General features: G+C 48.7%; 1 protein-coding gene across 1 annotated transcript in view; it reads left to right on the top strand.

Moving 5' to 3' along the window:
* Positions 1-9,140: 9,140 nt before the first annotated feature.
* Positions 9,141-24,817, top strand: part of WIPF3 (WAS/WASL interacting protein family member 3) — a 29,388-nt gene continuing 13,711 nt past the window's right edge. The window contains exons 1-6 of the mRNA XM_040471583.1: positions 9,141-9,267; positions 9,973-10,158; positions 12,230-12,361; positions 17,643-18,398; positions 21,289-21,438; positions 22,448-22,549. Coding sequence (XP_040327517.1) covers positions 9,141-9,267; positions 9,973-10,158; positions 12,230-12,361; positions 17,643-18,398; positions 21,289-21,438; positions 22,448-22,549 — 1,453 coding nt within the window. The remainder of the gene's footprint in view (positions 9,268-9,972; positions 10,159-12,229; positions 12,362-17,642; positions 18,399-21,288; positions 21,439-22,447; positions 22,550-24,817) is intronic.

Below are 24,817 nucleotides of genomic sequence, written 5' to 3'. Positions count from 1 at the left end.
CACACTCCTCTCTTTCTCTCTCTCTCTCTCTTTCTCAGAAATAATAAATGAGTAAACTTTAAAAAATAAAATTTAGGGGCGCCTGGGTGGCGCAGTCGGTTGAGCGTCCGACTTCAGCCAGGTCGCGATCTCGCGGTCCGTGAGTTCGAGCCCCGCGTCGGGCTCTGGGCTGATGGCTCAGAGCCTGGAGCCTGTTTCCGCTTCTGTGTCTCCCTCTCTCTCTGCCCCTCGCCCGTTCATGCTCTGTCTCTCTCTGTCCCAAAAATAAATAAACGTTGAAAAAAAAATTTTAAAAATAAAATTTAAATTAAAAAAAAAAAAGCTGGATGTGCCGGTACTAAAAGGGGAATGGCTTGGTTTTTGCATGCAAAGAGTTTCCACTCAAAAATAAGGGGAAATGCAGAGACAAATGATCTCACTTCCAGAGAAGTGACGCTTGGTCTTTTAGCTCTTTCGTAATTAAATCCGGATGCACCTTAAACAAACCTTAAGACTGTGGTGGTAAGATGCTTTCCTCAGGGGAAAGAGGCGGGGAGCAGAGCACCTGGAACTCAAAACGCAAAGTTCTGTGACAAAACATGAGATGTCCAGATTAGGAGGTTGGAGGAGTTTTATGACCGTGTTCTACAGCAGCTGGGACAGATATCTTATCAGTGTAGCCACGACATGGGTTTCCAGATACACAGATTTCCAAGAACTGTACGTGGGACCTGAAGAGTTTAGTAGGATGTGACAGGAACTGTGGCACTGGATATTTTTATTGTTTTAATTTGGGTACCGTTGACCTTGTTGGAGAAAAGAAACAACAGCTGAGCAAACACTGCCATCAGCACTGTTCCTGGGAATTCGGAGACGCAAGCTCCTGCCAGACCCTCCGTGCAAATTCTGGCAATGCTCTGTCCAAAGTGAACTACGTCTTGCACCTCCTCATTGCTGGGGGTTCATCTGGACCTTCAGACATTTTTTTCTCGCTTGTCCTTAACCTCCTACTCCAACGACCAGTTGGCCCACAGCCACCATTTGTCACCGACAAACTGTCCAATTCCAGGACACCAGTGTGCATGGATAGCAGTTTCAAAATGGCTAGCCACTCCCTCTGTGGGAAATAACACTATCATATAGAGTCCGGGATTTCTATAGAATTCATTGACCTTAATTCTTAAAAGTTTTGATTCATTTACACATTTACTTGTATCACTGTCTTTTTTTTTTTTTTCGTATGACGCACAGTGAGATTATTTCATTCATTTATAATACTGTTGGATAATTTTGTCACATTCTGCATTCTTTCCTGGGATATCCCAACTTCTTAAATGACTGTTTTTACTTGTGTCCATACGGTTTACTGTTTACGCTATAAGAGTTTGTGGGGTTTTTTTTTTTAATTTTTTTTTTCAACGTTTATTTATTGTTGGGACAGAGAGAGACAGAGCATGAACGGGCGAGGGGCAGAGAGAGAGGGAGACACAGAAGCGGAAACAGGCTCCAGGCTCTGAGCCATCAGCCCAGAGCCTGACGCGGGGCTCGAACTCACGGAGCGCGAGATCGTGACCTGGCTGAAGTCGGACGCTTAACCGACTGCGCCACCCAGGCGCCCCAAGAGTTTGTGGGTTTTGACAGATGCGTAAAGGCAGTTGTCTGTCATCAAAGTATCTGGGAAATGTGTCACCGATTGGGCCTCCCTGCTCCAAAGAATGCCTGATATGTTTACCTTGACCTTGTCTCTAGTTTTGCCTTTTCTAGAACGTCATATGAATGGAATCCCAGAGTAAAGGTAAATAAATAAATGAGGGGAAAGAACAGCATACAAAAACTTTAATATTTGAGGGGCACCTGGGTAACTCAGGTTAAGCGTCTAACTCTTGATTTGGGCTCAGGTCATGATCTCCCAGTTCGTGGGTTTGAGCCCCACATCGGGGTGCATGCTGACAACATGGAGGCCACTTGGTGTTCTCTCTCTCCCTCTCTCTGCCCTTCCCCTGTTCAAGTTCTCCCTCTCTGTCTCTCTCAAAATAAAAAGATAAAACTTAAAAAAAAAAAAAAAAAAGTTGTTTAAGCCTTTAGTATGTGAAAGACCTGAGTAGTGCCATAGAGAATTACAGTGTGCTTTGGAGAGGATGTGTGGATCATATAAGGAAAAGATTTATGTGGAGAAGCTTACAAGAAAAAAGATTTTGTAAAGTAAATTTGGTTTTGATATAGAGTTTAAAAGAGAAACACAAGGTTGGGAGGTATGGCAGGGCTGGGGCCAGGGGTGCATTCCCAGAAGAGGCAGAAACGTGAGCAGAGCCTTGGAAGTAGAAAAGGAACGCGGGAGAAATCCGGAGCAGTTTTAATTCCTCGAGAAATACAAAAGAAGGTTGAAAGAGTCCTTGGAGGAATGTGGCTGGATTCCTTGATTTGGGGCAGAATGGAGAGTCACTGAAGCATTTTGAGGAGAGTCAGACAATGGGTGCCTTAAATGCAATTATCTGAGGGCGGCCTTGAATAGACTGGGATCTGAGTTGTGGAGACCAGAGGATCACATCCAGAAAATAAATAACAAAGAATGCAGTTTTACCCCGCTATCCGAAGGTGGAGTTCCTTCGAGATATTTTGTAAGCCAAAATGTTGTAAACTGAGGCACCAATTACCATTCGTGTATATAGGGCCACTTTTGAGCATTCCCAGACCCCAAATACAACCTCTCTTAGGCTTTTCTGATACCGTAGGACACGTCTGACTAACGGGCACACAGAATAAATCAAGACAAAGCACAGGTGCTCACAGGCCACTGTGAGCACAGGCTCACAGTTCAAAGCTGTGGCGGCTGGCTGCTGAGATGCTGAGTGTGGTTCTCAGGAAGGAGCTTGGCGGGGCGGCTCTCGCCGCTCGGGGTGCACGCCGCCTCTGTAAGGCTTGTTGCAAAACCAACACTGTGCGCTGTTTTCGCTTTTCACCTTGCTTCGTGGAAGCAAAAATCCTTTTCCGATTTCTTTCATTTAGTCAAAGTAGGCGCTAACGTAGGTCTTTTGTAAAAGTGATGTAGTGGGGACTTTCAAACAGTGGGGAATACCTGTATGTGTATATGTGCATGTGTGTATGCAATACGTGTGTACACACGTATACAACCATATATATACACACACATGTAAACACACACACATAGACACACTCCCTGACAATAGGATCCTGGCGGTCTCACCCATACTGCGTGCCCAACTCCTAATCTAATGGCAGTCGGCACTCAGATCTTAAATATTATTGAGTCACATTAATAACCAACAGGTTTGCTCTATTATTTCTGTTTGCCCTCTTTTCAGGGTCCCTCTCTCCAGCAACTTCTGTAAACTACTCACAGATTCATTTTGCTGGGATGCGGATAAAATAGCTTTTTATTTTATTTTATAATTTAAAGCTGTGTTTTTGCCCAACGTCCCATCCACTATCCGTCTGTCGGCTGCCTTTTTAAATGTATGGCTCCGGTGTAGTTCAATATCTACTCCCTGCCTGTGAAACCCATCCCACGGGCCCTGCTGATACACGCCTCAGATCCCTCTTTCTCCATATTTCTTTATTGCTACTCTTTCCTTTCCCAACCTGTTTTCTTCTGTTTTCTTCTGATTATTCCCTACCGAAGGAACTTGGAATTCATATTACCATCAAACTTATCAGTGTTGCCAAAACAAGCACCACAGGTAAAGCTTATAATTAGGGAGGGACTGCCATATAGTGGAACTGCTTAGCTGGTGTGGGTAGGAAAATGCTGGCATTTATAGGTAAACTCAGCTTACAGAAATGCAGTTAAGCCCAGCAGAGCATATTAATGGAGGCTTTGAATTTTTTGTCCCAAGTGAGATGGAAAAACACTGCAAGTTTTGAGCAGTGACATAATCCGGGTGGCAGGTGCTCTAAGGGTGAGCATGTTGCTCTAGGAACAAAAAAGGACTCTTCACCTGGCCTTCCAGGATCAGAAGTCCTCCTGGAATATAGCCAAGAGACAAGTGTAAAAAGAGCAGAGAGATTAGCTCAAGCAAAGGCCCAGGGGTGAGCTCCAGCAGGGAATGCTGGAGAAGTGGGTGGCCTCACACAGTGTGAAGGTATTTGAACTTGATCCTGAGGGCCGTGGGGAGCCAGCAGAAAGTTTTGTGGTGGGGAAGGCCATGACAAGCGACATGTCCCTTAGACAGTTCATTCGGAGAGCTGAGTGGAGGAGAGCAAGAAAACAGGAGGCATGAAGACCAGATGATGGAATCCCAAGGTGATGGTGGCCTGTGTAGGGGTGAGAAAGTTTTCCTTTTTTTCCCCCTCTAGGTTCTTTGGCTGGTGTACTAATTAAGTTGACATGAGACAGAGTAACGGGAGAGAAACGAGTTTATTTTGAATGTACAGAAGCTCATAGAAATAGGAAATTCAAGAAAGTGGCCAAAGCAGGCAGCTTGTAGACCTTTTATTTTATTTTTTTTCAACATATGAAATTTATTGTCAAACTGGTTTCCATACAACACCCAGTGCTCATCCCAAAAGGTGCCCTCCTCAATACCCATCGCCCACCCTCCCCTCCCTCCCACCCCCCATCAACCCTCAGTTTGTTCTCAGTTTTTAAGAGTCTCTTATGCTTTGGCTCTCTCCCACTCTAACCTCTTTTTTTTTTTCCTTCCCCTCCCCCATGGGTTTTTGTTAAGTTTCTCAGAATCCACATAAGAGGGAAACCATACGGTATCTGTCTTTCTCTGTATGCCTTATTTCACTTAGCATCACACTCTCCAGTTCCATCCACGTTGCTACAAAGGGCCGTATTTCATTCTTTCTCATTGCCACGTAGTACTCCATTGTGTATATAAACCACCATTTCTTTATCCATTCATCAGTTGATGGACATTTAGGCTCTTTCCATAATTTGGCTATTGTTGAGAGTGCTGCTGTAAACATTGGGGTACAAGTGCCCCTATGCATCAGTACTCCTGTATCCCTTGGGTAAATTCCTAGCAGTGCTATTGCTGGGTCATAGGGTAGGTAGGCAGCTTGTAGACCTTTTAGACGAAGAAGCAGTATGTTTGTAAAGAAGCAACAAGACAAGGAAGTTTAGGCTTGGGGTAGTTAATTGGAAAAGAAGTAACAAGGTTTGTTTACACGGCCCTCTCAGCCTTGAATTCCCTATCGATGACGATAAGGGTGCCTCCTTTCCTCCTGGTACAAGGAGGGTCCTATTCACATGGGAAATTTATCTCCTGCGAACAGGGGAACAAAGGACGGTCAGTGTCCTTGCATTGGCGATTTCCTCTGTCCCCTTAATTCAAAATAATCAATATGCCCAAGTGGTATATTTTGGAGCAGCCTGGGAGGAATGCCATCACCTGCATTAAGTCAGCATCGCAGGGGTGCAGAAAAGGAACCAGGTTCCAGAGAGATCACTCGGGAAGAATCCGTAGGAGCTTGGGACTTGAGTAGCTGTTGGGAATGAGGAAAAGGGAAGGGTCTGAGATGGCCTCCAGGCCCCTGGGCAAGAAGGTAGCTGCCAGCCTGCAGCAGCCAGTCATCCTGGGGAGGAGATGACTGCAGGGCATGTCCTTCACTGAGGGTTTGAGACTAGGAACGGATACACCTAGAGCCCCAATGAAGGGGCCTTTAATTCTGCTTTCCCGCCTGTTAAAACACAAAACCCAACTGAGCAAACATAAAGATCTAATTGGCTTTATTCGGCGCTTCAGGAATCAAGGAGCATCCCTTAGAGCAAATAGAAAGGAGATGGGCGGAGCTGTACCAAGCGGTAAAGGCAGAAAGAGGGTGGGACCGGGAAGTCATAAACAAAGGAAAGGAATGTTTCAGGCAAGCAAAGGGCCAAGGGAAGGGCAGGGGTCAATCACACAAATTACCTTATGGGTGCTGGTAGGATAATTCCGGACCGACTGGGGAAAGTTCACATTCCCCGGAAGGGCTGAGACCGCAGTTTTGTCTTGGTCTGCTCTCTTGCAGACAAGTGGCTTCGTTTGGGACCTGCTGTGCTGTTTTAGCCCTCCCTTTAAAGGAGGTAGCCCTGCGCGAGGTACCTCTGTCCTCTAGGGACCAGTCACGGTCTGCATGCAGTGGTTCAGGAAACCAGGGTTTCGTAAAGGAGGTTAGAGGGTCCATTCTTCTTGCTTGTGGATTTTAATTGCCTATTTGGGTTTCTGAAAACGAGACCTACTGCTGTTGGATCCCAGTACACCTCCTTCTGGAACAGCCTGACTTAGGCACATTTGGGGTGTCAGGAACATTGTGTCAGTTAATTTTCTGTGGAAATATTTTGTGTCTCTCTTTGGGATCCCAGGCTCTCTGTGTTCTCCCACATAAAGATGGTAATGGCAGGTGGGAGGCAGTGCTGGCTGTCCTGGGGATTCAGGTTTGGTAACGGGATCCCAGGACGTTGGCTGCTGAGAGCTGCCTGCCCCCAAGTTTGGAGAAGGCGGGAGTGGGCTGAGGGCCGAGGTAATGGGCAGGCCGTGTGCCCGGACACCCGAGAACTAATTTTAGGTTTAGCAGCCACATTGGAGAATGTACCTTTAGGAAACTGCGAGGCTGACATTGTGCGAATACGATAGGATTTAGAGCATCCTTGAGATAGACAGCCTGCCAGATTTGGATGAACTGGCTGGGGTTTTTTTCATTGGTGTTTCTCACAGAAATCGGCATGAATCAGACAGATGCAGTAATGGCATATGGCAGCAAAGCGACAGACAGCAGGACACGCAGCTCAAGGTTTTGATCTGGGCTGGACTGCCATCCCCCACCCCATCCCTCCACCCCCGCCCAAACCCCACTGGAACCTGATGGACTCATTTGCTGAGATGACAAAGGGACATGCAAAAGCTTTTATAATTTATCGAGAGGGGAGGACAGACACTTCACCACCTTGGCCTGGTCAGAACTGTCTTTGTTTTTTTCTTTGTGATCTTACTGGCTCACTTGGGTTCTTCAGCCTTTGCACGGCTCGGGATGGGCTAATTTGCATTGCTGTTCTGCTACGTGGCATCTTTTGGGGGTTCACGCTATTCCATTTGGAGCTCACTACTGGGGAACTGAATCCACAAAAGGTTTATGTGGAACTCCGCAAATTGCCACACTCAATAACAAGGTTAAGAAAGGACAAGAGCAAACATCGAAGGAATGTTTTGGTTTTGGGGGTGTGTGTATGTGTGTGTGTGTGTGTGTGTGTGTGTGTGTGTACACACGTGCACCCTTGCACATGCACGTGGGGCGAGGGAGACATGTTTGGTGGCTATATTTGTCACAGGACAAGTGTCCAGGAGTGGCTTTCTCTCTGTTGATTATATTTTTAGTGAGTTGCTAATAACCAGGATTTGCATAGAATAAAAGAACCAGTGAATATTTGGAAATCTTCCCTTTTCTGTTTCTGTGCCCTGTAACCACAGTAACAAGACTTCATAGGGTTTTTTAAGAAGCAAATTATGATTGAATTGCTAATAAATATTGCAGATGGCGTAGAAACGACTGCCACTGAGTAACACAGTTTTCAGTGTGCAAATGAATATGTCCTTAGATGTCCTTTTGTGCAAAACCCATGAAGACTAAATCTACATGGTCCCCTTAGACCTGAAGTTATTCATTCTGGACCTCACCAGAGAGGACGGACTGATGCCATATCCATATCAGGGGAGGGAGAGCCCTCTAGTGGAAAATCATCAGGGTAGACAGTACAGCAGGAAAGAAAGCCAAGAAGTCAAAGAAGGAATGTTCCATTTAGTCCCGCAAGTTGAACTGCAGCATGTAAACATGATGTGACTCGCCATGTCCTCCTGCTGACTTGGAAAATGTTTATCAAAAAATCTTGGCATGTGGAATCGTCAAGAATATATTGAGGCCTGTGCTAAGTAGGTACTCAAAGTCATTATCCCAAGGGCTCTTAATGTTCTTCATAGCCCTCACCTAAAAAGTTTGGGATGGGCAAGATCAGGGTGTAGAGGATACATTTTGGTGATAAATTAAAAAATCAAGTTTAAATTAGATGAGATGATCGGGGGCACCTGGGTGGCTCAGTTGGTTGAGCGTCCGACTTCGGCTCAGGTCACGATCTCATGGTTCATGAGTTTGAGCCCCACATCGGGCTAGCTGCTGTCAGCTTGTCAGGGCAGAGCCCACTTCAGATCCTCTGTCCCCCTCGCTCCGCCCCTCCCCAGCTTGAGCTCTCCCAAAGATAAATATTTGAAAAAAAAAAATTATATAAGATGACCCACTCGCCCAGAGTGGGATTATTAGTGACAAGGTTTGTTCCCGGGTCCAGCTATTTCTTTGAACAGGAGAACACACCGTTCTAACCCTTGCCGTCCCCAAGGCTGTCACCTGAGTTGAGCCATGACTATCATTATAATGCACTGTGTTATTTATCTTGTAACTAGGAATAAAGCTCCAAAGCGCTTTCTCTCCCTAACCTCTGAAAATAATACATGTCGAGATTGTGATGCTAGATTTTTGCAAAAGTTTTCATACCCTCTTGACTGGGTCATGATATTTCCCTTGGCCTTTTATTCCTGCCATGAACTACTTGTAAATAAAATGAGAGGAAACTCTAAAAGATTTCAAAACTTGGCAGTTTAAAAGGATTTATGGATATTAATGGTTTCTATCGATAGACTTTGAAAGCATGTTGTGTGAGAAATGCCCTGCTGTACGTGTGCATTAATAATGCTTTCTAAAAACGTGTATCATCAGGGCTGGGGCCCCTTGCTCAGCTCTGTTACTGACTATTGTCCATGAGCCCCCGCCCTTCAAGGGTTCAAAAAGCATGTTTCCGGGCAGCAAGAACCCAACTTTGAAGCTTATGTCCTTCAAAGCCCATGGAAGATACATCACCAGGGCAGTAGAGGCAGCCAGTGAAAATACACCCTCAGCACATTTTAGCTAAAACCACAATTGCCTTTGTTTCTAGTCTGTGACACTGGAGAGTCTCTGACTAAATAGCCAACAAAGCTGGATTGTCCTTTTCTGAACGGAAAATGGCTACAGCAAGGATTTGTAAATCCTGTCTCTACTTCGAGGACCATCTCAAGGTCTCTTACCTTCCTTTGCAGCCTGGCAAATATGGCCACTTCTGAACTCTCGGTGACCTTCCTCTCTGTGGGACTTGCATCATATGTTTACCATGTCATGGCTTAATTCCATGCATGTGTGCCCTGTCTCCCTGGCACGCCCACAATGCCCTTGAAAGCAAGGTCAATGTACTCTACGTCCTGGGTCTAGTTCACGCGCTCATTCATTCGTCTGGTAGCCGCTGCGCCTACCTGTGGCCAGGTCCTGTTATACCCTCTGGAAATAATTCATGAACAAAACGAACAAGGTCTTTTTCCTGACAGAGTCCTCTGGGGGTGGTGAACCCTCAACTCGTAACCACAGATGGAAATTTTCCGCGAGGAGAGACAGATACAAGTTTACGTCAGGCGATAGAAGTTAGCAGAGGAAAAAGGAATAGCGTACCCTTAGAGAGAACACTGGGTGGCCTTGCTTAGATTGGGGGGGGGGTCAAAAAAGGCCTCTGAAGTGGTGCTATTTAAGCCAAACATCGAAGACACGTGGCCTCCCCCAAATAGCAAAAGCTAAGAAGTATTTCTGGCTTTGAGAAATGTTTAACTAGATCTCGGTTCACATGGTATATACCTTCTAACTGTGTTTCCTCCGGACTCTATCTTCCAGCACAACCCAACCCCTCCTCTTATTTGCCACCAGCCTACATATGTTCTTTCTGGTGCTCCCTGGTTCTACAAGCCCATGGAGACCCCTACCATGTCAGCTCACGCGAAAATGGAAGTGTTAAAAAAAAAAAAACAAAAAAAAATGAGATTCAACAAAGTAAATGTTAAAGATCTTATTTTATCCAGCGATCCATGAATTGGGCTGCATCCCATCCAGCAGAGAGAAGAGAGCCCCAAGAAGCTGTGCAAATCGAAAGACGTTTACAGGCAGAAAGGAGCCGACGCAGGAAGTTATACTAGCAAACAGCGGATTGTGTTATTACGTGCGGTTCTAATCGGATCCCTCTTATTCCCTTACAGGTGGGTACAGACGCTTCCAACTTGAGAAAGGCAGACCCCAAAGGTCGGAGCGCTCTGTTGGCTGATATCCAGCAGGGAACTCGCCTACGGAAAGTCACACAGATCAATGACCGCAGTGCCCCGCAAATTGAGAGTGAGTGAGCGGCGGGGGCTAGGCCTGCTGTGAGGCGAGGGCAGGCCATGGGAGGCTCAGCCAGGCACCGCTGGCCTGCTCAGGGAAGTTACCCAGCACCCACTCTGGGCCATAGCAGACTTGCTCAATGCACAGGCCACGTGGGTGAGAGAATCGGAGCTTCCTTTCCAGGTCGGCAGATGATCCATGGTGTATCTTCTACCCCTGTTCAAACGCTAAACAAACAAAAACGTGGTGGGATAGCTTCTTTTTAACCGTGACAAAATCCACATAATATAAAATTCACCGTGTTAAGCACCAGAGCGTCCAATTCCGTGGCATTTACCCATTCACAGTGTGGTTGCGGCCATCACCCCTGTCTCGTTTCAGAACGTTTTCATCACTCCACAAGGAAACCCCGCACCCATTAGCAGTCACTTTCCATTCTGCCTCTCCCCCCATCCCTGGCAGCTACTAAATCCACTTCCTGTCTCTATGGATTTGCCTCTTTGGGCTATTCCTATAAATGGAATCATACACTCTGTGGCCTTTTGTGACTGGCTCCTTCACTTAGCACGCTATTTTCAAAGTTCGTCCATACCATAGCACGTGCCAATGCTTTACTGTTGACTAATATTCCACTGTCTGGCGATTTCACTTTGCGTTTATTGACCGTGAGATAACCTCTAAAGATCACCTACCCTGCATCCTCGTAGCCCTCAAACTCAGTGAGAGAAGAATTAAAGTGTCATCATTAAAATATGCCACGTTTTTGTTTTCACGAGGAGAAAGATGTACTCAGAATTCTCTCCTAGGGTCAGATGACTGCCACTTTCTATGTGTAGAGTAGAGATGATCCAGGCTGAGGCCTGATTCTGCTACCCAGCAAATCTGGGGATTTCTCTGAGGTTCAGTCTGCTTACCTACAAGATGGGGGAAGATGATCATACCTGCTTTTTTGCTTTTTTTCATCAAGATTGCTGAAGGTTGAAATAATACATGCGGAACTATTCACCAATGTCGTCTCTTATTATGTCTTCATGTAGTTTTCAATGACGCACGTGATGGTAATTCCCAAGGATAGTCCTAAAAGTATAATTGTATCTAGTATCTGTAACTATATGTGTTAATACACAAGGATAGACAAATTATTTTAGAGTATTTTCAGCAGCTGCCATGAAAATTAGTTTCCAGTTGGACCCGCTATCTAATTGGTTAAGCCCAGTTACCAGACAAACCCATTTGATCGGAACACTCCTTTCCTAATCATGCCAGTGAATAGGTAAATGTATATGAATACTCAGAATAAGCTAAACCCATTCATCCACCAGTGGGCACTGTGCCCTGATTTCTCTGTGCAAGTGAGCTGCAGGCTCTGAACATTTCTTGCTAGGAACTCTTCCCTCAGCCCAACGTCTTCTCGTCGTACACAGTTGGTCATCACACACGTCTGGAAGGCTGGAATTAGTGGCCCCTGTCCCCCAGGGTTTCACGAGCTTTCTCTCCTGTAGAAGAAAAGATTCAGGGAAGGGTAGGGGGCTCAGGGAGTGAGAGCCAGGGAGACAGAGAAGGAAAATGCCGAAGCACAAATCATTGCAGACCTTCACTTCCTGCTCGCCATTCTGGGCCAGACTCTGTGGACAAGAAGTTAAAATTACTGGCTGAACTGAATCTCTGGGTTTTCTCTGTCTGGTCCTCCCACAACAAGCGTCGAGTTGAAAATAGGGCCGGCGCCACACCTGCAGTGTGTGAGCGTTCTCATGCGAAAGGTGCTGCCGGTTCCCCTGCCGGCACCTACGGAATGGCAGCGCTTAGGCCCCTTTGTTTTGGCCACTCTTCAGGGTACTCGGCTGCTGATGGTCAGTTGCGTGGTTAGGTCCAGAGGGAACAGCAGACAGCACGAGCTGCAGGAGTCTGCGGGGCATCCGGGCAGAGGGCGTTTGGGAATGATGCCCACTAGAAGGGGAAGGCTGGAGGTGGGGGAACGAACGGGAAGGCTGCCCCAGGCGGTGCTGGACCACGGGCCCGGGATGACAACCGGCGGCTCAGCTCTGCTCACAAGTCCTCACCCACCTGCCTCTTCTCTGCCAAGGTTCTAAGGGAGGCAACAAAGAAGGAGGAGGTGCTGCAAACTCTCGAGGCGGAAGCACACCCCCAGCCCTGGGAGATCTGTTTGCCGGTGGCTTTCCAGTGTTGCGTCCAGCAGGCCAGAGGGATGCAGCAGGTAAGGGACAATTCAGACTGGCTGCCTCATGGTCTTTCCCTCCTTAACGTGTGGAACCAACAGGGCGATCCTCACGTGCCAGGAGGGTGGTGACGTGTTTTTAGTGAAAAGTTGTATAGCAGTAGATCATGGATTGGGGAGCACGTACTGAAAGTATCCAAAGCATCACGCTCAAGGGGTCTTGTAAGTCATCCCTTTGTAATTACTGAAGAATGATTTGCCATAGTGTGTAGTGTTTCGCAAAGCTGTGACTGGGGCTTAGACGGCAAAGTACGGATGAAGGGTATAAATCGCGTTAGAAAATCATAGTGACATCACTGTAATGTGAGTCATTGTATCAGTTAGGCATTGCTGTGTAACAAAATAGCCTAACACTTACGGGCTTTAAATAGCCACTTATTTCGCTTATAGTTCTGTGGTTGGCCATTTAGGGTGGTCTCAGCTGGGCCCCCTCTACTAGCTCCAGCTTGGGTAATTGGCTTTGGCTAATCTTACAGTTCTTGTTCTTTGGTGCCTCAGCTGAAATGACAGACCTGACTGATCCATGCAGTCTCTCGGTATCTAGCAGACTATTTGGGATTTTGTGCACGTCGGTGGCAGGGTTCCAAGAAAGAGGATGGAAGTATATAAAGTCTCTTAAGACTTAGTCTGAGAATTGACACAATATCTCTTCCTACCGCATCCCCTTACCCAAAGCAAGCCACAGGGCCGGCCCGGAAACGAGGGTGGAGAAAGACACTTCACCTCTTGATGACAGGATCTGTAAAATCACATTTCAAAGATACAGAATCAGGAGGGAGTGGACAAGCAAGGCCATTTCTGCAACCAGTCTACTGCAGCCATTTGTGTGTTAGTGGATATCAGATGTTTTGAAAGCATTGCATTAAAATTGGGCAAATATATATTTATTGTGGGTAATGGGAATACTTTTCCTATTATTGTTCTCTTTAGCCAGCAAGCTGAAATAAACTCCAAGAATGTCATTAATCAGGGAATATCAAGCCCCAAGCATTGCTGGCATAGAATCTTCTACCATGTGGCTTTGCTAATAACCTTTGGCTGGTGGGGGGCGGTGGGGGGGGGGGTGCTCTGTGGCTGTTTGACATAAGGAGGTGCATTTGCTGCTGTCACCTACTGATAAAGTCCAGCAAAGATAAGGGCACTAGGGTGCTTTGAGGTCCAATTGAAACCCTCTCGGAAGCCATTTCATTTCCTCTTTTCTGCTAAGGGCTTGGCAAAGAGAGTTGACATTTCTCAAGGCCACTTTCTTTTCTCAAATTCCTGAGTGGTAGCAAATAAACATCCTGTAGGGTATAAAATGTCCACTAGTAGGGGCGCCTGGGTGGCGCAGTCGGTTAAGCGTCCAACTTCAGCCAGGTCACGATCTCGCGGTCCGGGAGTTCGAGCCCCGCGTCGGGCTCTGGGCTGATGGCTCGGAGCCTGGAGCCTGTTTCCGATTCTGTGTCTCCCTCTCTCTCTGCCCCTCCCCCGTTCATGCTCTGTCTCTCTCTGTCCCCAAAATAAATAAACGTTAAAAAAAATTTTTTTTTTAAATGTCCACTAGTTTCTCTTCACAGAAGAAAAGATAGGAGAAATACCCAGTCAGGTTTAACAGGGACCGGCCAAAGGAAGCCAGGTCGTCTCCATTCCTACCTGTCTCCTGTGGGACACAAGTGTGTGGGGTTTGAGCCACTCTGTGAAGACAAGCATTGATTTCTGTAGAGGAGATGGAAATCCATAATGAAGTGACTGGTAATGCATGCTACAGGATGGAATCTCAAAGACAGAGACAATAAACAGATGCATGGGCTGGGTGCCATGTCAGAGTAAGACCGACCATGGCTCTCCTCTCTCAAAACACTTCCATCAGCTTCCTGGCCATTCAGAGAGAAGGGCTCTAGTCTCTGCTACCTCTCCATGGTCTTGCCTCCCGCTCTTGCTAGCACACGCCCTCCGTTTCAGCCACATTGTCCTCCTTGCTGTTCTTGCCCACACCAGGCATGCTGTTGCCACAGGGCCCTTGCACTGACTCCTCTCTTGACCGGAAACACTCTTCCTCAGGTGTCCACATGGCTCACTTTCTCCCATCCTTCAGGTCTCTGCTCATGTGGCACCTGATCAACCTATCAGTAAGGCTTTATGCATCCAGCCCACAAAAAATATCAGTCCGACCCCCTGACTCCATATCCCCTCTACACTGATTTAATTTTCTTGTATTACTTTTCACCATCCGATATATATTTACTCGTTAGTTTATTTCTGTCGTCTCCCTCTAAATATAAACTCTGTGAAGGCAGGAGCTGTGTTTCTTTTCACTGCCTTAAAAATGCCTGATGTATGGTAGGTGTTCAGTAAATATTTGTTGAGTGGAACGTATACGTAGGTAGCATGGTTGCAGAGAGCCATGAGGCCCAGAAAGCACAGAGTCTAGTGCTCACAGTACTTTTGGGAGTCCGTGAAAATGTTTGGATTTCTTTTAAAATCACTTTTAGGGGCAAAGATTCTATTTGTCTTTATAGCAACACGTCCCTAAAATGTCCTCCAAAGTCATAATGTGGCCTTGGCTTAGCGCTCCGAAGGAGTGGCCATTAAAATAAGATAGGATGAGTAAACTGGGTACTATGGAACGTGTAATGAAACTTCCACGCAGTCCGAGATCTTCTGGAAACACCCACAGATTGAAGAAGGAAAACATATTTCATCTGTTTAAAATTTATGCTTTTTAATGTTTATTTATTTTGGAGACAGAGAGAGACAGAGCATGAGCAGGCAAGGGGCAGAGAGAGCGGGAGACACAGAATCCGAAGCAGGCTCCAAGCTCTGAGCGGTCAGCACGGAGCCCGACGCGGGGCTCGAACTCACGGACCGTGAGATCGTGACCTGAGCCGAAGTCGGAAGCTCAACCGACTGAGCCGCCCGGGTGCCCCAAAACATATTTCATCTTTTGATAACCCCCCAGGCTCTAGATGCACTCAAGCTGGCCTTTCCCCACCTGCTTTGTGGCCTCCTTTTGTGTTTCTGTTTGGATTTCCAGGGTTAACGTCTATGTTATGAAGGAAAACCTCCTCCTTCCTTCCCTTGGCACTTACTCCCCTTGGCTCTCTCCACGGGCCCCCTGCTACCTGGCTTCCTGGCCTGCACGCAGGCTAATTCCTCTCTCCTGGGGGCCTCACCTTACACGTGTGCTGCCAGCTGTCTGCTTCATCCTGGAGTGGGCATGAGCATAAGCCGAATGAGGATTTGTGCCTTCCTTGCCTCTGCTGTTCATGTCACAATAAAGATAGGTTTGCCCACGTCTCATTCGCCTGGCCGCTTAGTCAGCAGAGGCTCCTGTGTTTTTAACTGACTCATTCTGAGCGTTTTTGAATCTTGGAGACATGGTGTCCTTAGTCACTTAGAAAGTCAGGATTGGTTACTCAGCGGCTGAATCTGCTCCTCCTCAAACTTGCTATTCCTTTAAAGTTCAGGGAGCAAGCAGACATATAGGGAGGCCTCGGCCTGGTTAGGGACCTGCCTTGGTCCTCTGTCTTCATCTCTGTGTGCTGTGGGAGCAGGCTTAAGACCTTGAAGGCAGGAATCCCTGAGCCTGACACCTGCCCTAGACCTCACATGAAATGTCTAATGTTAGAATAGCAGGGGGCGGTAGGTCCTGTCCTTGGAAAGGCCAGGCGGAGGCCTTCACTCCTGGCCACGGTCAGCCGGGTGTTATGGCGGTGCCTGCCTCAGGCCCCGAGGGGATCCAGTCAGCCAGGGTGGATGCCTCCGTGTGAAGACATTGTCTCTTCCACAGCCACCCCCAAAGGAAATCCTCAGCAGAGGAATAATGGCACCACCACCCTGCCTTCAGAGCAGCCATCCTGTAGCTGAGACTTGTAAAAAGCAGTGCTGCCCAGGTAACTGTCACATCGTAGCCAGAGGAGGGTCACCATCCTGTTGGAAAGCCCGATACTGTCATCCTGCCCACCGAGTTTCAGCCCCAGCGTCGCCGCCACCACACCTTGCTTTGAATGGCCTGGCTTTTGGGGTCAAGTGCGTTGGGGTACCATCTTGCACCTGGTTGGGTGAACGCACCCGGGGACGCACGAGCAGGAAAGCTCCGAACCGCTGCCAGATGCTGGGGTTTATAATCTGATTCGGCAGCTGTGTTTCCTATTCTGCAACACCCAGGAAGCTGTCTGAGAAGCAACCATCTTTTCGAGCGTTCGCCACATGTTTTCAAGGGGGTTGTAAATTACAGGGGTGCAAGAATAGGAAAATATGGCTTCCCTAGAATTCCATTAGGGAGAGCACTATATTTACTTGGAGGAGTATTTTAACAAGCCTCCTGAGTGGACAGTGATGCTCCAAAGACACATTAGAGCAGTGGCTGCAGAATTTCCGTGCACTAAACAAGGAGAGGAACATTTTTGTCCTCGGTGAGGGACAAAAGGGTAAGAAGCACAGCAAAAGGGCGCACAGAGAGCGACAAGGCCCCTCCTAGGGAGCACCTCCACCCCAGTCTTCCATGAAGTATGCCAAACACACGTCACTGGGAGCAGCATGCTACTCCAGGTTTGTTGACTTCCAAAGAGGCATTGGGTTTCAAGTTGGGGTTCGTGGATCTGTGCAGTGAGGAAGCCAGGACATCAGGAGACCGAGAGCCCACTGGAAATGGACATGTCTTCGGAAAAAGAGGCTTTGAAATTCCAGAGCCGTGGGACTGGGAGGTTCAAGGTCATCGGACCTGGATCCCCAAGGCTGTGTGTCTTCCCACTGACTTCTGAGTTACTTATATATTTGAGGGATGATGGATCTTCTGGTCTTGATGCAAAACCGAAGTCCTTGTTCACAAAATGCTGGAAATGAGGAAAACCTCCCTAGCAAGGAGCTTCTGGTTGGTACGGCTGAGGATCCAAACTAGGATGTAAAGGCTGGGTACCCGACTGGATTGACCCAGTCGGTAACGGTGAATGAGTGTGAGGGTGGCCTTGAGGTAGGGAAGGCAGAGAGGGTCAGAGCAGCCCTGTGCCCTGGGCTGGGAGACTCGTGGGCCCTTGGCAGGTGCGGGCAGAGATGGGCTGGAACAGGAAGGCTGGCACTTGCAAGGACCTTGGGGCCGGTCCAGCCAGCCGTCTCGTGGGACAGCTGCCGCACCTGAGGTCTCCCCGTGAGCGTGCAGGAAGAGAGCGTCCACCATGCATTTGGCTGACATCACGGTGGACGGCATCTGTCACAGCCGCCCACATACTCGGGTTCCTCCGTCCTCTGTGGCTGACCTAACTCAGAGCTTGTTTACTTCCAGGTGGCAAGACAGGGCAGGCCCCTGGCTCCCGGGCGCCTTCTCCCCGGCTTCCTGTCAAAACTATCAGTGGCCCGCTTAACCCCCCCGCATCTCCCAGGCTAGGCAATGCCTCTGAGGTGCACGGCGCTGCCAGGACAGTCCCTCCTCGCCCCAGCATGCCCGCCCCACCGCCTCCTACCCCACCCCCACCTCCTCCACCCCTGCCCCCACCCCTGCCCCCTTCCTCCCCCACCAAAACTCCGCTGGTGTCCCCACCTGGCCCACCCACCAAAGGGAACCCCCCAGTGGCTGTACCCCCTCTCCCCTCCGTACCTCCCCCTCCCCCTCCGCCCCCTCCCCCAACTCCACCCCCCCTTCCCCTGGCCTCCGTTCTCAGTGACAAGGCAGTGAAGCCTCAACTAACCCCCTTGCACCTACCACCCATCCCACCCCCACTCCCCCTCCTCCCACCTTGTGGGTATCCAGGGCTCAGTGCAGATGCTACCAGCCCCGCCCAAGATGTGCGGGAGCCTCCCGCCCCACCGCCCCCACCACCCCCACCCCCTCTTTATGCCTCCTGTACCCCGAGGTCCTCTGTGCCTGCGCCTCCTTTGCCAGGAGCTAACAACAGCAGTGAAGCCCCACCCCCGCTGCCCCCCAAGTCTCCCAGCTTCCAGGCCCAGCCACCCAAGTCCAGCGCTCAAGCCTTGCCTACACCTCCAGCCCCTCCGGGATCCCAGACGTTCGTGCAGAAGAAGAGGCCCGGACGAGGCCCAGGTGAGCACCACTGTCCCGGTCCAGGGTGGCCAGATCAGAGGATCACCCAGCCCTGCCAGTAATTATGGAGGTGCTAGGGACACAGCCAGAGGCCTGCTTCTAGGAGCCACTTGGGGACACCCTGAGATGTCTTAACTCTTAGGATTTTGTTTTAGAACCGAGCTATCAATGCCCCTCGCGGAGCACGATGAAACTTGCTGTATGGGACTTTATGTTGTATTCATGTTAGAGACAGGAAACCAAGGGGGAGAGGGGTTGAAAGGTTTGTCCAAGGTCGTGCAAACCCCTCGCCAGGCATTCTGGCCTTAACCACCTTGCAATTACTAGCTGTGTGACCCTGAACAATTCCTTAGCCTCTCTGTGCTTTCTTCTCCTCATCTGTTAAATGGAGATAGCAGTAGTTCCCACCTTGTCTGATTGTTGGACCAGGGCCTGGCAACATTGAGCTCTAGAGAAGGGTTTTTTTATTCTTACTCTCATCACTCATTTTACCCAAATCTCCTCTGCTGTAATTTCTGCCCGAGTTATTACACGCTGGCCCCCAGCCACAATCTGCACTGGCCCTCCACAGCCTGGATTAGCATTCTGCCTTCTTGCAGGTTCTCGTGCTGACTCAAGAAAACTAAAGGTCTGCATTTCAAGCCAAATAGTAAAACTAAATCCTTCACATATCTAGCAGAGAGGGTGTTGGATTGAGCATGCGTACCCTTAACTGATGTCCAGATACTGGGGAGGCTTCGTTCACCTCTGGTGTCCTTCTGAATGGAAAGCATACGCACATACCCACACATCCACACACATCCACACACGCTCATAAACACCATCCACACGCCAACACACGCCAACACACATCCACACGCACACATACATATTCCTCGGTCTTTAAGAAAATCTTTTGATGCAGAAGCTTTCTGAAATGTGTTTCCTCGAATTAGAAATAATACAAGCTCATTGTAGAACAAGTAGAAAGCAACTGAAATCACCAAAATAACATCACCCAGAAATAAAAGCTGTCCCATTTCAGTGTACTTCCCATCATTTTTTTTTTTCTGAGTATGTCTACGTATTTACAAAGTTAATACTATTTTGAATATATGATTCAAATATTTCTATTCTCTTTCTGTTTAATGTTGCATCGAAAGCAGTCTTGTCAAACTATTAAAGTTTATTCAGAAGCATATTGATATGATCAGCGGTATATACCAGATTTCTAGCATGAAGTTGATTCTATTTTTTTCTATATTTTTCTATATTTTTATCATAAATAGTATTGCAGGAAATACTTTTGTAGCAATTGTCACCTACCTTTTGTATATTTTGAAAAGACATATTCCTGATAAGGAATTCCTGATACAAAGGGCAAGAATATATATTTTTTTTAAGTTTATTTATGTATTCTGAGGGGAGGGGAGGGGCAGAGGAGCCTAAGCTCCACTTCTTGGAACCTTGAGATCATGACCTGAGGCGAAACCAAGAGTTGGACGCTTAACCCACTGAGCCACCCAGGCGCCCCAGGGCAAGCATATGTGTAAGGCTCTTGGTCATGAGAGAGAAGGTTTGAGGCATTCTGTTTTCAACTGAGTGGTCACCATAAGGCCAGCATTCCTAGTAGTGAGACAGCTGCCCATGATTCGTTCATGGGATGGTGAAAACAACAATGCCTTAGATTCAGAGACATCTGAATTCAACCTGGCCTCCCCATCCACTCCTGTGTAACCTCTTGCCATTTTTTAAATGTTTTGAACCTTGCTTTTATGTGGGGGTGTGTGGGGGGGCGGCAAATGGAGATAACACCTTTCATGGAGGATCGTTACGCATATTCAGTGAGAGAATGTGCCTGAAGTGCATTGTGTAGAGCAGGGGCTCACTGTATCATCTCCTTACCATAGGAAGGGACAGTTTTTCCTCCAGAAGAGGAGTCAGCAGCCACCATAGCCCCTTCACCCCTTTAATCTGCTTACGGGAGCCAGTAAATCCTAGTGGGTCCTGATTCTGAGAAAAGGAAGACCAGGGTGGTAAGCTCAAGGCCAGGAGCAGATGCTGTTCTGGCCCGTCTCCTTGTGTCTTTGGATGTGAAACTTAGTTTTCCACGAACAAAATGAGGGCAATTTCTGCCTCAGGCCAACTGGGGGGGCAGAGAAGGAGGTTGTAATCATGGGCATTTTGTCACAGGTAATAGCGGTGTGGTGGTCATCGTTTCAATAGGTGAAGAGTAGAACACCCACACTGACGTGCTCCTTCTTAATTGCTAATGAGTCATTCAACAGAGTACTGACAAGGGAGAGCGAGCCTCCCACAGGCATCATCAGGGCCTGGTGACGGAGGTGGGACTTGAGTTGGGCCCTGGCGGGTGGGGTGGATTTAGGTATTGACTGGAAGGAGAAAGAGTGTCTGCCGTGCAGGGGAACCCCCGCGAGCAGAACCCCGGGGATAGGAGCAAGCCCCGACAGCTTGTTCGTCCCACCTCCCTCTGCACCTCACCCACAGACAGTCCCTCCCTTTCTTCGGACTGGGCAATGGTTTCCCCTCCTTTGAACGGTGCCGTCTGATACTGAAGGTTGTTGTCACCATTAACATTGCCACGGCAGCTAACACTTGTTGAGCCCTTCCTACACGCCAGTTGACTTCACTCATTCAACCCTCTCATCAAGCCTAGAAGGTGGGTGTACTGTTATCCCCATTTCACGGTTGAGGAAACTGAGGCGCAAGGATGCTGTGTCATTATCCCTGCAAGAGAACTAGAATTCGGTCCCGAGCAGTTTGGCTCCAGAGGCTGCCTTTTCATTCACCGTAGCAAACTACATCCAGAGATCTCAGCGCCTCACCTCCCACCGAAAGTTATAGCCTCTGCCATTCCTGTCTCTGAATACTCTGGCATCTTTTCTATAAGGGACCAGTGGGGGAAAGCTAAATCCACCCCCAGCACCGCCTGCGAGGTCACCCACCACGGAGCTTTCCAGCAGAAGCCAGCAGGCCCCAGCCTGGACCCCGACACCGCAGCCGGGAGGTCAGCTGCGGAACGGAAGCCTGCATATCATCGGTAAGTGGGCCCGCCCTCGGCCCGTGCTGGCTGCCAGCGAGGAAGGGGCTTCCCTGGCCCCTGGAGGGAGTTTGCCGGCCCACCATTTCAGGGTGCATGCTTCAGGGTGCAAGCAGGAGCTCACTCTAGCACAAAACAGCCCACAGTTTGTGTGAAATAGGGTTTCTCGCGAGGCTTTCTGGGAGGTTCCAGAACCCATTCCTCTAGCCATCTGTCTGAGATGAGAAATAGGGAAGAATACCGACCTTTAAACTGCGCGTGTCTGCGTGTATGTGTCTGTCCCCATGGAGAAATCCAGGCATATTGGATTAAAAAAGAATAGAGTGCTCTGGAAACGGTGAAAGAACGAATAGAAGGCCCACTAGACAGAGGGAGAGGTAGGGCAAAAATTTGGACATAGGAAGGAAGGTTCTCTGGGCTCAGATACAAAGCCTAGATCACAAAGCAGGGACTGAGCTCATGAAAGGGTCGAACGCCACCTGTCCTCTTGCAGTCAGGAGCTCAGGGAAAATCCTGTTCGCTTTGGGGAGCCCGCGTCCCCACCTGGGGAGCCCACGTCCCCGACTAGACACAGGCCGTGCTCCTTCCCACCAGCCGGGCTGCGGACTCCTGTTCTGCTCGCCCCTCCCAAACAAAGGCCTCCCCAGGGGCTCAGGGGTAGCTTCAGGCCACAGGGACTCTGCTGGTGCCGTGTTGCTGTCGCGTTCCCCACCTCTGACTCTGGACCCTCGATAGCCCTGTGGCACTTCTGCCTTCAGAAGCTTCCTTAAGATGTTGGTCAAAGCAAACCGGAGTGGGTGATCAGGGAGAGTCTGTTGACCTCGCTTTTCCTGATTCCCCTTGTCCGAGCTAAAGAGCAAACACGGAGAGGTGAATGGGTGTCTTAGGGGCAGTCGCCCAGCCGCTAAAACCCTTGCACTGGGCAGGCAAACCTGTGTGCTCCTGGAAATTTTCACAGCTTGGGTCATCACAATAACTAGAGTAATTTGGCTGTTTTCCACGTGGGCAGATGACTTTGAGTCGAAGTTCACGTTTCATACTGTGGAAGACTTTCCTCCTCCAGATGAGTATAAACCATCCCAGAAGAGTTACCCCAGCAAGATCCCCAGAAGTAAGTACCACCTTGGGAAGCCTCTTGGTTTATACCCAGAATTAAGTGCTTAGTGTGACTGATGGGCTACAGGCTGCCTAAAGGATGACGTCATGATTTCACTACTCAAGGGTACAGTGCTATCCATGCTTCTGGAAGCGTCAGAACATTTCCTGGCCCCCAAGGATTCATTTAGAATCCTTTTTATTCCAGCATTGATTGTTTGGCTTCGGGTTTGAGTGCCTAGATTCACCACTTGTCCCTCCCCGCCTTAGGGCTTTTGACAAGGGAGCTGAACAGCCCGAGACAACAGCAAAGTGGGACACAGGAGCTTTGTATTAATAACTAGAGAAGATTCTTTTTTTTTATAAATTTTTTTTCAACGTTTATTTATTTTTGGGATAGAGAGAGACAGAGCATGAACGGGCGAGGGGCAGAGAGAGAGGGAGACACAGAATCGGAAACAGGCTCCAGGCTCTGAGCCATCCGCCCAGAGCCCGACGCGGGGCTCGAACTCACGGACCGCGAGATCGTGACCTGGCTGAAGTCGGACGCTTAACCGACTGCGCCACCCAGGCGCCCCGAGAGAAGATTCTTAAAAACCCCAATTCAGAGCTCTAGCAGACTGGGAAATGGGGAATGTCCTTAGGTCAATGATTCTCAACCTTGAATACACATTAGAACAACCCAGAGAGCTTTTAAAAATCCCAACGGCCAGACTGCACCCACACCAACTAAATCAAAATATGCAGGGTGGGATCCAGGTGTCCATATTTTTGAAAGTTGCCAGGTGATTCCAATGCCCAGCCAAGGCTGAAAAATCTCAGCCTGGGGAGAAACTGCCTTCTCCCAATTTCGTCTTGTGGACAGCCTCCAAGGAGAAGCCTGCACTCTGCTTACCTGTTTAGCCCGAAGAGTGGAAGAGAAAGAGTCTGGCCTGCCCCTCAGGGCCAAAAGGGCAGGGAGGCAAGTACTTTAGGAAAACAGGAAGCCAAGAAAAGCAAGATGGGTTGTGAACCACACAGGGATGCTGCCCGTCAGTTAATATGAGCCAGACCTGGTCCAGTGCTGAGCCAATCCGATTGGGCAGGAGCTGGTAAGAGGGGACAGAGACGGAAACATGGGGTAAGGGTCATATGTTTCCCACCCCACAGCATGGGTGAGGCCCCCAATCCCAGACATCTGTAGACTAGCATGGAAAGCTATCAGTGTCCTGAGTTAGCCCAAGACCGTGAACTGGGCTCTTTGACCTCTTCCTTCAGAGGAACTTTTGGCAAAGGCTCTTCTCCAGCGTTCATCTCCCTGCAGGCAGGCCAGGGAACTCGAGCCTGTGCCCTGCTCAGGTCACAGGTGCCCTTGGAATCAGCCTGGGCAGCTCTTTTTCTGCTGGCCTGTGGGATTGCACATTTAGACAGAAGTGGCCTTGTGTGCTTTTTTTTTTTTTAATTTTTTTTTTCAACGTTTATTTATTTTTTTGGGGACAGAGAGAGACAGAGCATGAACAGGGCAGGGGCAGAGAGAGAGGGAGACACAGAATCGGAAACAGGCTCCAGGCTCCGAGCCATCAGCCCAGAGCCTGACGCGGGGCTCGAACTCACGGACCTCGAGATCGTGACCTGGCTGAGGTCGGACGCTTAACCGACTGCGCCACCCAGGCGCCCCGCCTTGTGTGCTTTTTAAATAATATGTAAAGTCTACTGCTGTGAACTTAAAGAGAAAGAGGAGGAAGAGAAGAGGAGGACAGAATGGAGGGCCAAAGATGAAGTCAGTACAAGGCTCATTTCCTTTCCCTAAGCAAGGGTTTGCTCACCGGCCACCTTCATGCCCCAAATCCCACCGTTCTTTGTTACACCCGGACTGTAACACGTGAATGTGACACGTGGCCCCTACCCTAAACCAGAGGTCAGCAAACATTTTCTCTAAAGGGCCAGAAACGACATATTTGAGGCTCTGCAGGCCACACGTTCTTGGTCACAACGACTCGGTCCTGCTATTTTGACCTGAAAAGAGCCACGGACCACACATAAATGGATGGGCACGGCTGTCTCCCAATAAAACTTTATTAACAAAAACAGGTGCTGGCTGGATTTGGTCTGCCGGCCATACTTGGCTGATCGCTGCACTAAATTGTTCCAGAAAAGCGGATTCTTCGAAATCTCCTTCTTTTGTGCGGCCTTTCTCAGTAGCGTGCTGTGCAGTCCTTCAACCTTCAGACTCAGCAAGTTCTTTTTTTTTTTTTAATTTTTTTTTCAACGTTTATTTATTTTTGGGATAGAGAGAGACAGAGCA

Source organism: Herpailurus yagouaroundi, unplaced genomic scaffold (assembly GCF_014898765.1).
Source record: "Herpailurus yagouaroundi ecotype Mexico unplaced genomic scaffold, PumYag 100, whole genome shotgun sequence".
Lineage (NCBI taxonomy): Eukaryota > Metazoa > Chordata > Mammalia > Carnivora > Felidae > Herpailurus > Herpailurus yagouaroundi.
The sequence above is the reverse complement of the archived record's forward strand: the minus strand, read 5'-3'. Positions and strand labels throughout refer to the sequence as shown.